We start from the raw sequence: 12,040 nt of genomic DNA, 5'->3' as shown, positions 1-12,040 counted from the left end.
CTGGGGAGCTACGATACGTCACTTCCGGGGCGTTACCGAGAAGCTGAAAAGGAAATGACCTAGAGCTCACGCTGGTGGCGTGATGGAGCAGCAACAGCAGCAGCAGCAGCAGCAATTGAGAAACGTGAGTGGGAGCTAAGTCGCTTTAGGGCCATGCGTTCAACTAGCATCCTTGTCTGCATAGCGGGAACCCCAAATAGCCAAGCATCTGAGGGCTGGGAACGTCGGGCCGTGGGGCGCGATCCTGGGAAAGCTCGGGCGGCTCGGCCTTAAGATGTGGCTCCTCTTCGCTGAGTTCCTTGTCCCCCTTCCTCTCAGCTGCGGGACTTCCTTTTGGTCTACAATCGGATGACGGAACTCTGCTTCCAGCGCTGCGTGCCCAGCCTGCACCACCGAGCTCTGGATGCTGAGGAGGTTAGGTGGGGAACTGAGTAGGGGAATTACCCTCTATCCTCAGAGTTAACAGTAGACTGCTTCTCTCTTCCGCCACTTCCCCTACCTCTGGCCCCGGCCTTTCTATGACCCTCGCCCCTAGGCAGGAGTTGCGGCAGGACCTGACAGGACTCCTTTGACTTCTGCTTCCATCCTGTCTTCCAGGAGGCATGTCTGCACAGCTGTGCCGGGAAGCTGATCCATTCTAATCACCGCCTCATGGCCACTTACGTGCAGCTCATGCCTGCCCTGGTACAGCGCCGCATGGCAGACTACGAGGCTGCCTCAGCTGTGCCACGTGCTGCTGCTGAACAACTGGAAACCTCACCCTCTGGCAGCTCGCCATCCGCAAACCTCGGGAAAGGAGGCGCTGGATGAACCCTCAAATTAAAGGAGCCAGTGGACCTAGGGCTGGGTGCAGCCTGTGTATAGCAAGTGAGGAGTTGTCCGAGAGCTGGGTACTGTTGCTCCTTTTCCTGGAGCTAATAAACCCACTTTTCCTCTGTTTGGTTTATATTCTGGGCAAGGAAGTTTTGCCCACATTGTTGGCACCATCTTTATTATTCTGTCAGTTAGTGCTTCAGCCCTGGAAGCATAGAAGTTGCTTTCTGTATTAGAAGGAAAGCCTATAACCAGGCATCTGGTTAAAGCAAGGTCTGAGGGTAAAATTTTAAGATTGGTAATAGCAACAAGTTGGTTGCCCCGATGAAAGAAAATGGGAACTCTATCTAGCTATCCTTAAATCTGTCTGACTGAATGGCTCACTTGGAGATATCTTGGAAAACAGATAAGAATCCACAGGGCTTTTAGGCATTACCTCCTGGGAAGTCAGAAGCGTCAGAGGTGAAACCTTGTAAGAATTCAGGGGTGTTCTGGAATATCAACGACTTCCTCAAGATGTTACTCACTTAATTAATATTTTCTGTCTTCTTAGGATGAGCAGTTAAATCTTTAAATAAAGAAAATCTGTGTTCTTGTCTTCAGGAGCAGTCAGAAAGGGGAAAACTTGTGGAACCATATTCTGCAATACACTCAGACTTGAGGGATAAAAACCTAAGGGAGAAGTAGGTGGTGATGATTATGAAAAGAAAAGGGAAGAAAGTAAAATCTTCAGGACTTCTTAAATGTTACCTTATGTCTCACTTCTTGCCTATAATCTCCTAACTCTATCTCTTCCTCTACCCCTAGGTATTGCCACTGTGCCTGTTCTGTGATTTCTAATTCCAGCCCCTCTGTTCTCTCATTATTGCCCTCCGTGGAATTTACTTCTGTATTCAACTATCTGAATGGCCTATCTCTCCATCACTGAGTTTTCTTGCCATTCTTGTGTCCTTTTTGTGTCATTCTGGCTGTTTTAACTTTTCTTCTGTTTCTCCGTATCAAGTGACCATGTTTTATTTTTTAAATGGAAGTAGTTCTTAGACACTGGCTCCCACGGTAACCTTTTTTTTTTTTTTTAAGTACAACCACCCACGAAGCAGATATTTTCACCCCTGTACATATCAGGATGTTAAAAATGCAGATCTGACTTTATTTATTTATTTATTTATTTTTCAGATCTGACTTTCAAATCCATGTTTTCTTTACTCCACCAGGCTGCCTTTCAAAATATCTTTTGAGTACCCATTTTGTATAGGTTCTGATGTAGGTATTACCCTCACTCAACAGGTGAGGAAGCAAGAATTCAGTATGTACCAGAAGCCCACCTTATACACAGTTACCTGTGAAGAAAAGTAGCTCTCTTTATCAGAACAAATCTTGTACAGGTTTATTAAGAACCTTTCTTAACAAAAAAGTTGTTGACCGGGAACTTTCCTATTGAGTGGCCTCATGTTTGCCCAGTAAAGTCTCTTGGAAGTATAAATGCAGATGAAACCGCTTGTGAATTTCCCAAGTCCCAAAGACGGGAACAGGGACCTGGAATACTGTGGTAATGGTTGAAAGATTCTTCCACATCAACATTTATGTATATCCTTGCAATAAACTTCTGATGTGAATTATCTGTGTTCCCATGTCACATAATTGAGTCACATAATTGCTGGAGAAGGGTTAACAACACAGATCTGACTCTTAACGCCTGTGTTCTTTTTTTGCCCTTCCCTGGGTTCTTAGTTCCCTAACCAAGCAGTGAACCCCTGACCATAACTACTAGACAACCAAGGAATTACGAAGTCTATATTCTTCGAACTTCCGAAGTTTGTATTTGTTTGCTCATCTGCAGTCATCCTTTCCCTAGGCATGGAAAAATAAGTGTTTCTCAATCTGATCCACCAATTAGTTCCTTAACTTTTCAGTCTCTTCTGTGTATAAATATGTTCAGTACTTATGAAAAGAACCTTATTCCTACTATCCATCTTCTATTGTCACTGAAGTCTCCCTCAGGTTTTGGCATAAAAGGTGTTAGCCATTGGCATAATGAGAGCAATGTGACATTTCAAGCACAACACAATGATAAACATTGATCAAGCTTTATCATTTTATCACAAACATACTTGAGACAGGGTTATTCTTGCCATTGTGGCTTTAGAACTTAACTGCCTGCTCACTTGTCAAGTCTGATTCCTTTGGGCCTATTCAAATGTATCACCCTCTATTAGAACTTATCCTTAATAACTGCCACTCTCCTACTTTCCTCTAGTTAGACCTTCGTTTCCTATCCGTCCCTTGATACTTTTAAATGTTACACAGACAGTCCATTCGGTGTTTCTGTCTCAGTTCCTTGGCCCAATCTCCAGTGATTTCTGCTCTTAGCCACCCTTAGTTATATGCTGGCCATTGTCACCACCCTAAACTGCTCCATCTCAAAACAATATTGCGTCTTATTCACTGACTATTCCTTCCACTTTGTTTAATGAACTATTCCTTTACCATTTCTTTTTTCCATTCTAGTCATTCTTTTGGAATAGGCTGAATTTCCTTTCATCTCTTTGTTGGACTTTGATAAAAATGAAACATTTGTGCCTGCCTTTGGACATCTAAAAACTGACCAAGGGGGACTTCTCTGGTGGTCTGGTGGCTAGGACTTGATGTTGCTGATTCAGGGAGCCCGGGTTCAATCCCTGGTTGGAGAGCTGGATCCCACATGCCACAACTGAGAGTTTGCATGCCTCAACTGAAATATCCCACATAGTGCAGTGAAGATCCAAGATTCTGCGGGCCGCAACTGGGACCCAGCTCAGCCAAATGAAAAGCTGTGGGAAGGGGCTCCCCCACCCCACCCCCTGCCTATAAACACCAACCCCAGCTGTGCTACCTACTACCTATAGGGGATTCTGTCTTCATACTAAAGAGCAGACACAGAGACTGGGAACAAACTGCAGAGATAATGTTCAGGTCAAAAGAATGAGTCTTAAAAAAAAACTGCCCAAGGAAATCACTATAGAGCAAATTTTTATCACTATGAATCCATGTGTGCTGCGTGTACGTAGTCACTCAGTCGCATCCAACCCTTTGTGACCTCATGGACGGTGGCCTGCCAGACTCCTCTGTTCATGGGGATTCTCCAGGCAAGAATACTGGTGTGGGTTGCCATACCCTCCTCCAGGGCATCTTTCCAACCCAGGGATTGAACCCAGGTCTCCCACATTGCAGGTGGATTCTTTACTGTCTGAGCCACCAGGGAAGCCCATGGCTAACTTCAAATGGAGCCTCTGCCCCTGTAATCCCACTAGATTTTTCTAGTCATCTCTCCTGTTCCCTGCAGTGACTACTTCAAACCAATATTCTTAAGCCTCTTATCCTCACCATTCTGTTCCCTTTCTGCAAGTAACCTTATATATTTACTTCACAGGCAAAAATGGAAGCTATCAATTAGGAGCTCTGATAACAACTCGCAACTCATAACTTGGTCACCCATCTCCATCTGCACCATTCTCTTCCTTCCCTCCCATCTAAACAGGACAGGCATCCCTCTCAAAGGCCAGTGCCAATGCCTGGGCCCTGAATCCTAGTCCTTCCTTCTTTGGAGACCTCTGACTTCTCCCCACTTTACTAAATTCTTATCATAAGCATCTAAATATGCTGAAGGCTCCCGTTAAACAGACCCCTCTATCTCCTAGGTACCATGTACTTTTTTCCACTTTACAGCTGAACTTCTCAGAACAGTTGGATATTAATACTTAGGTCCTCTCCATTCCCACTCTATTTTGACTTCTGTAACCTTTATTGAGGAGAAGAAAATGGCAACCCACTCCAGTATTCTTGCCTGGGAAACCCCATAGACAGAGGAGCCTGGTGGCCTATAATCCATTGCAAAGAGTAGGACACGACTGAGCACAGCATAGCAACCTTTGTTGAAACAGTTGGTGAGCTCACCAAGTGACGTTCATATCCCTGAATCCAGTGGCTATTTCCCCAGCTTACTTCATTTCTCAGTGGCATCTGGTACTATTGACTAGTTCCTCATCAACACTCCACTGGTGTCTGTGATTCCACTCATGGTTTTACTACTACCTCAGGCCACAGTTTCTTAGCCTCCTTTGTAGGATTACCTGCCTCCAACCATTAAATCTAGAAGTTTCTCTAGGTCCTGTTCTTTCTCATTCTAGTTTTTCTGGGATTGTTTCATCCTCATGCTGAGCCCTAGTTACTGATGACTCAGATCTCTCCTCTGAGCTACTTGATTGATGTCTCCACTTAGGTGTTTCAAAAACATCCCAATTCAACATGGTGTGTGACAAATTTTTCCTCCTAGGCCTAGTACTCAACCAGTTGCAGAAACTAGAAACTTCACTCATCCCTTCACTCAACTGCCAAAATCCTATCTGATTAAATTTCTAAAAATCCTTTGATTCTGTCTGCTTCTCTTCATCATCACAATCTCTCACCAGTATTATTGCAATTTCCTGCTTCTCATACTCACTTTTGCAGCCCTCCAATCTATTCTCCATGCACTAGCCAGAAGACACAAACTGATGCTTAAGACCTTGCAATAGCTCCCCATTTTTAGAGTAAACACACATTCTGTACGTGACCTACAAGGCCCTGCATGATCCAGCCCCTGCCTATCTCAGCTTAATGTTGTCAGTAACTGTCAAACACTGGGCAGTTAATACTGTTCGCCGAATTGAATTGAAATGAACCACACACCTCACTCTCTGTGTGTCCTAATCACTCTGGCCTTTCATTCCTCTAACCTGTTATACCTGATTCCTCTGTACCTGTTGTTTCCTGACTTGCAGTGCTTTCCCCCTTTACCCACCTCATTTCTACTCATTCTTGAGTACTTAGTTCAAATACTTTCCTCAAATAACTCATCCCAGACTCCAGCTCCCATAAATGCTTCTGCTTTTGGCTTGTAGTGCTTGTACACTTGGTAATTATTAACCCCATGAGGTCAGAGTCCTTGTCTGTATTGCTCACCATTGTATCCTTATCACCATGCCTGGCACATAAAAGTGCTTGATAAATATTTGTGGAATGAGTATCTTTCAGTCTCTTCCTAGCTCAATCAACTATATAATAAGAGAAAGGCTTTTAATCAAAAGGGACAGCAATGAATCTGCATTTGACATTTTGCCAATGATTTTGAAGTTTTTTTCATTCAAAATTTCACTTTTTGAATCTTCCTTCCTTAATGAGATAAGTCAACACCCAAAAACCTCTGCAGCAAACTATTCATAGCTTATTATGTGGGAGGCTGGGAAATGTTATCTTTAATCTTACTAGTCATTTACCCAGTTAAAAGTGGGAGGTTCTGGGGCTTCCCTGGTGGCTCAGTGATGAAGAATCTGCCTGGCAATGCAGGGGATACGAGTTTGACCCCTGGTCTGGGGATATGCCACATGCCACAGGATAACTAAGCCTGCATGCCACAACTACTGAAGCCTGGGCACCTGGAGCCCATGCTCCACAACAAGAGAAATCACTGCAATGAGAGGCCTGTGTACTGCAACTAGAGAGTAGCTCCGGCCCACCGCAACTACAGAAGACCTGAGTGCAGCAACAAAGACCCAGTGCAGCCATAAAAATACATAAATAAATAAAGCTGTTTTTTTTTTTTAACTTTGAGGTTCTGTTACTAAGAAAGAAAAGAATGGCTGCTGGGAGGTACTGCCAATCCACTTTCCATACTAAACAAGAGTGATTCTTGTAAAATAGAAATTTAACCATGGTTCATCTACTTATACCTTCCATGACCTTCAGACTCCTTCTCACAACTGAAGCTTACTCTGATGGGCTCTGGCCTCATCTTCAGCCAGCTTTTGACTCTCTTATCCTTGGTTATAAAAGAATCAATTTACTTGTAGTGTTCAGACACATCCTGCTAACTCTGGACTCTGTTTTTCTGGGTATGCCCCACACTCTTCCATATATTTATAATAATTCACAAATACTTGAGTGACTGCTTTTACCAACATTGTTAAGCCCTGAAGATACAGAGGTGAATGAGAAAGATGCAGTCATTTTCTTGGGACTTAATGTAGGTATGGTGAAAGTCAATATAGAACAAGTAATCACAACTGTGATGTATGTCATGAAGAAGAAATATGCATTGCAGTGAGAACAGACAGTAGTACTAACTTAACTGTGTGTGGGGTGAAGAACTTCCCTGGGAAAGTGATTCTGAAGCTGAGACTTGAAAGATAAATTAGAACTAACCAGGCAATAGACAGGGGCAAGTGCTGCCCTGTTTTCCACCTTTCCTGTTTAGATGCCACCTTTTACTAATTACCCTATTTAAAATTGCAACCCATCCTCTCCTCATATGGTCTTTACTGAACCTTTTTATGTCTCATTCACCATTATGTCCACAGCAGTTGGTAGAGTGCCATAAACAACGACAAAAATACATAGTTTGCACAACTCAGTTATATCACATGCTTATTATCTACCGGGCTGTGCTGCTGCTGCTGCTAAGTCACTTCAGTCGTGTCCGACTTTGCGACCCCATAGACGGCAGCCCACCAGGCTCCCCCGTCCCTGGGATTCTCCAGGCAAGAACACTGGAGTGGGTTGCCATTGCCTTCAATGCATGAAAGTGAAAAGTGAAAGTGAAGTCGCACAGTCGTGTCCAACTCTTAGTGACCCCATGGACTGCAAGCATTTTATGTAACAACTCATTTAATTCTCACAACAACACTGTAAAGTAAGTACTATTATTATCTTCATTTTACACATAGAAAAATGAAACTGCAGAAAAATATCTCACAACTAGTCATTGGTGGAGTCAAGTTTTCAGTCCAGTTTGACTTCCAGAGTCTGACCTCTTTCTCACTAATGAAGATTGCTGTACATTTATGCATTCGTTCCACAAATATTTTCTGGTCACCTACTCATGGTGTCTAGCGCTAGAGAGACCAGAGAGCAATCAGAATCTGTCACCATGGAGCTTAGACTTCTAGTCAGGGGAAACAGACAATAAGCAACTAAGTATGTACTGATATGAGATGGTAATAAGTACTATGGAGAAAATTAATGCATAGTAAGAAGGACAAGGATGATGATACTGTTGCTATTTTATGCTAGGTTGTCAGAGAAGAACTCACTAATGAGGTCTCTTGAAGCCAAAACTTGAAATGAGGGAGCAGGCCTTGGGGACATCTGGAAGAAGAGTGTTCACTGTGCTACAGCCTCTAGTTGTCCCCAGCATCCATTGTCCACTTCTTCTTTTATTAATTGAACCCCTGACTTTAACCCAGCTAGATGGTTGCTGAAAATAAAGATCAAATTCTGTAGCTTTCCTTGCAGTTAGGAGTGTCTGTGTGACGAATGATGTGTGCAGTGGTAGATTGTGCTCTTAAGGGTAAGGGCATGCCTTCTCCTGCTCTTTCCCCCTTTTCACTACTTGGGGTGGGGCTCAACACACATGCTGGTGAACTCTCCTGGACTTTGAAGACAAGGACCACTTCCTTGAAGAAGGCAGAACAACTCAAAGGCTGCCATTTAAGCCCTGGAGTACTTATACTTGGACAGTTCTATGAGAGAAAAATAAACTTCTATCCTGTTTAAGCCCTTGTATTTGGGGGGAGGGTGTCTTTTTATTATTACAGCATACGTGTAGTAGACAGAATGTTAACACGGTGCCCAAGATTTCCCACCCCACGGTGTACACACCATGTATAAGCCCCAGGACTGAATATGACAGATTTTGCTTCTCTGATTAGGTATATGACATACTTGACTGTAAGAAAAGGAGATTATCCGGATAGGCCAGGCCTAACCACATTTTAAAAGCAGGGAGATTTCAGGACTTTTCTGGTGGTTCAGTGACTTAGACCACACTCCCAATGCAAGGGGCCCAAGTTTGATCCCTGCTCAGGGAACCAGACCTCACATGCTACAACAAAGACCTGGCACAGCCAGATAAATAAATATTAAAAAGGCAGGCAGAAGAGAATGTCAGAGAGATTTGAAACATGAGAGGGGTTTGAGGCACTGTGCCTGATTTGAAGATGAAGATACCATATGGCAAGAAAGATCAGTGGCCTCTTGGATGGAGCGGAGAGTGGCTCCTGATGCCCACGAGGAATCAGGGACCCCATCCCATAACCACAAGAAACTGAAAAGTGCCAACAACAAGAATGAGCTTGGGGACTTCTGGCCATCCAATGGTTAAGACTCTGCACTTCCACACACACACGCATGAAAAAACAGAATGTGCTTGGAGGAGGATTTTCCCCCAGAGCCTCCAGACAAGAACTCAGTCCAACCAACAGCTAGATTTCAGGCTTATAATATCTTGAGCAGAGAACCCAGTCAAGCCATGATGAGGGCACTGACATACAGAACTGTGAGATACTAAATAGGTGTTGTTTTCAAGCTGCTTAGTTTGTGGCACAGAAAACTTGTCTGTCTCTTAAACGATCAGTAGGCAGAGATGCACTGTACTAAGGCTCTGTGGTGGGAGCATGTTGGGTGTGATTCTGTGAATGGGGAGAGAAGGAAAGAGTCCACAGTGGTAGTAGCCAGCTGAGCAGCAGCAACTTGTAGGCCTTGTAGGACTTCCTGAGGGAACGAGATGATACAACATTAGTGAGTTTGAGCAGAGTAGTGATACGATCTGCCCGTATTTGAAAAAGGCCACAGGCTGGTCTAAAAAGAGCAGATTGTATGGGCAAGGGTGGAAGCCAAGAGATCAGTTAGAAGGTGATGGAATAATCCAGGTGAGAGGTGATAGTGGCCTAGACCAAGGTTCAGCTCTTTGGTGATGTTCAGTTGCTCAGCTGTGTCTGACTCTTTGGGACTCCATGGACTGCAGCACACCAGGCTTTCCTTTCCTTCACCATCTTAGTGACTTAGTGGGTTTAGCTCTTATTGGTGAGAAATACTTGGATTTCGGATATATTTTGAAATTACAGCTTCACAGAATTTTTGCTGAATAATTAGACATGCGATATGTGCAGGGGTGGAGGTGGGGAACTATCAAGGAGACATTTCATGCAAAGATGGGCACAATACAGGACAAAAGTATGGACCTAACAGAAGCAGAAGATATTAAGATATTAAGAAGAGGTGGCAAGAATACACAGAAGAACTATACAACGAAGATCTTCATGACCCAGATAACCACAATGGTGTGATCACTCACCTAGAGCCACAAATCCTGGAATTCAAAGTCAAGTGAGCCTTAGGGAGCATCACTACAAACAAAGCTAGTGGAGGTGATGGAATCCAGCTGAGCTATTTCAAGTCTTAAAAGATGATGCTATTAAAGTGCTGCACTCAATATGCCAGCAAATTTGGAAAACTCAGCAATGGCCACAGGACTGGAAAAGGTCAGTTTTTCCAATCCCAAAGAAAGGCAATGCCAAAGAATGTTCAAACTACCACACAATTGCACTCATCTCACGTGCTAGTAAAGTAATGCTCAAAATTCTCCAAGTTAAACCTCACTTGGATGAAGGAGTTTGTCTTACTTGGAATTTTTGCTAAGAGTGTGGTAGTCTAGATGGATACATGCAAGTGTGTGTTGGGTGGGATGGGGTGTCCCAAACACCCCTGTTGTAAGTGCCCATAGCAACTTACAGGCTCAGTATTAGATAAACAAGCATATGGGCTACACCTTTCCACGATAACCTCAGGACTGCTACTTTCCCAAATCTCCCAGGTTCAGTATCTGAGAACTTCCAGATGTTCAAGCTGGATCTAGAAAACACAGAGGAACAAAGATCAAATTGCCAGCATCTACTGGATCATAGAAAAAGCAAGAGAGTTTCAGAAAAACATCTAATTCTGCTTTATTGACTGTGCCAAAACCTTTGACTGTGTGGATCACAACAAACAGGAAAATTCTTCAAGAGATGGCAATACCAGGCCACCTTACTTGCCTCCTGAGAAATCTGTATTCAGGTCAAGAAGCAACAGTTAGAACTGGACATGGAACAACAGACTGGTTCCAAATTGGGAAAGGAGTATATCAAGGCTGTATATTGCCACCCTGCTTATTTAACTTATGCATGGAGTACATCACGCGAAATGCCAGGCTGGATGAAGCACAAGTGGAATCAAGATTGCTGGGAGAAATATCAATAACCTCAGATACACAAATGATACCACCCTTATGAAAGGAAGTGAAGAGCCTCTTGAAAGTGAAAGAGGAGAGTGAAAAAGCTGGCTTAAACTCAATGTTCAAAAAACGAAGATCATGATATCTGGTCCTATTCCTTCATGGCAAATAGATGGGGAAACAATGGAATCAGAAACAGAGTTTATTTTCTTGGGCTCCCAAATTACTGCAGATGGTGACTACAGCCAAGAAATTAAGACGCTTGCTCCTTGGAAGAAAAGCTATGGCCAACCTAGGCAGCATATTAAAAAGCAGAGACAGTACTTTGCTGACAAAGGTCCATCTAGTCAAAGCTATGGTTTTTCCAGTAGTCATGTAAGGGATGTGAGAGTTGGACCATTAAGAAGGGTGAGCGCTGAAGAATTGATGCTTTCGAAATGTGTTGGAGAAGACTCTTCGGGGTCCCTTGGACTGCAAGATCAAACTAGTCAATCCTAAGGGAAATCAGCCCTGAATGTTCATTGGAAGGACTGATGCTAAAACTGAAACTCCAATACTTTGGCTACCTGATGTGAAGAACTGACTCATTGGAAAAGACTGATGCTGGCAAAGATTGAAGACAGGAGAAGGGGATGACAGAGGATGAGATGGTTGGATGGTATCACTACACTAACTCTATAGACATGAGTTTGAGCAAGCTCCGGGCGTGCTGCAGTCCATGGGGTCGAAAAAAGTCAGACACGACTGTACAACTGAACTGACTGAACCTTTGACCCAAGCAACTGGAAAAACGGACTTGCTATTTGCTGAGATGCGGACGAAAACAAAAGAAACAGGCTTATTTGGGGGAGGAGGCAGTTAGGACTCAGGTTTTGGACCTTTTAAGTTTTTAAGTTTGGGATTCTTATCAGATATCCAAAGTGGAGGTGGGATTCTGTCACATGCTGAATTTCTATTTATTTTAATCATTCAGGCGTTTCCCCCTGCTCTCACTACCCCCAAACCCCCAGATTTTGAGCTCCTCTGTGATCAAGGAGTTTGTCTTACTTGAATTTTTTGCTAGGTGTGGTGGTCTAGGTGGGGTGGTTTGTGGTGTCCCAATGACCCCTGTTGTGGGGGACCATAGCAACTTACAGGCTCAGTAATAGATAAACAGGCAAT

At 43.6% G+C, this 12,040-nt stretch overlaps 1 protein-coding gene across 1 annotated transcript; it reads left to right on the top strand.

The window, feature by feature from the left end:
- Positions 1 to 61: 61 nt before the first annotated feature.
- TIMM10B (translocase of inner mitochondrial membrane 10B) lies at positions 62 to 2,432 on the top strand. The gene is made up of 3 exons (XM_004016208.4): positions 62 to 124; positions 319 to 414; positions 598 to 2,432. The coding sequence occupies exons 1-3, from the start codon at positions 83 to 85 to the stop codon at positions 808 to 810; spliced, it is 351 nt and encodes a 116-aa protein (XP_004016257.1). The 5' UTR covers positions 62 to 82; the 3' UTR covers positions 811 to 2,432.
- Positions 2,433 to 12,040: the final 9,608 nt, after the last annotated feature.

Source organism: Ovis aries, chromosome 15 (genome assembly GCF_016772045.2).
Source record: "Ovis aries strain OAR_USU_Benz2616 breed Rambouillet chromosome 15, ARS-UI_Ramb_v3.0, whole genome shotgun sequence".
In the NCBI taxonomy this organism is placed as follows: domain Eukaryota; kingdom Metazoa; phylum Chordata; class Mammalia; order Artiodactyla; family Bovidae; genus Ovis; species Ovis aries.
Note: the sequence above shows the minus strand (reverse complement) of the source record. Positions and strands in the feature narration are given on the sequence as shown.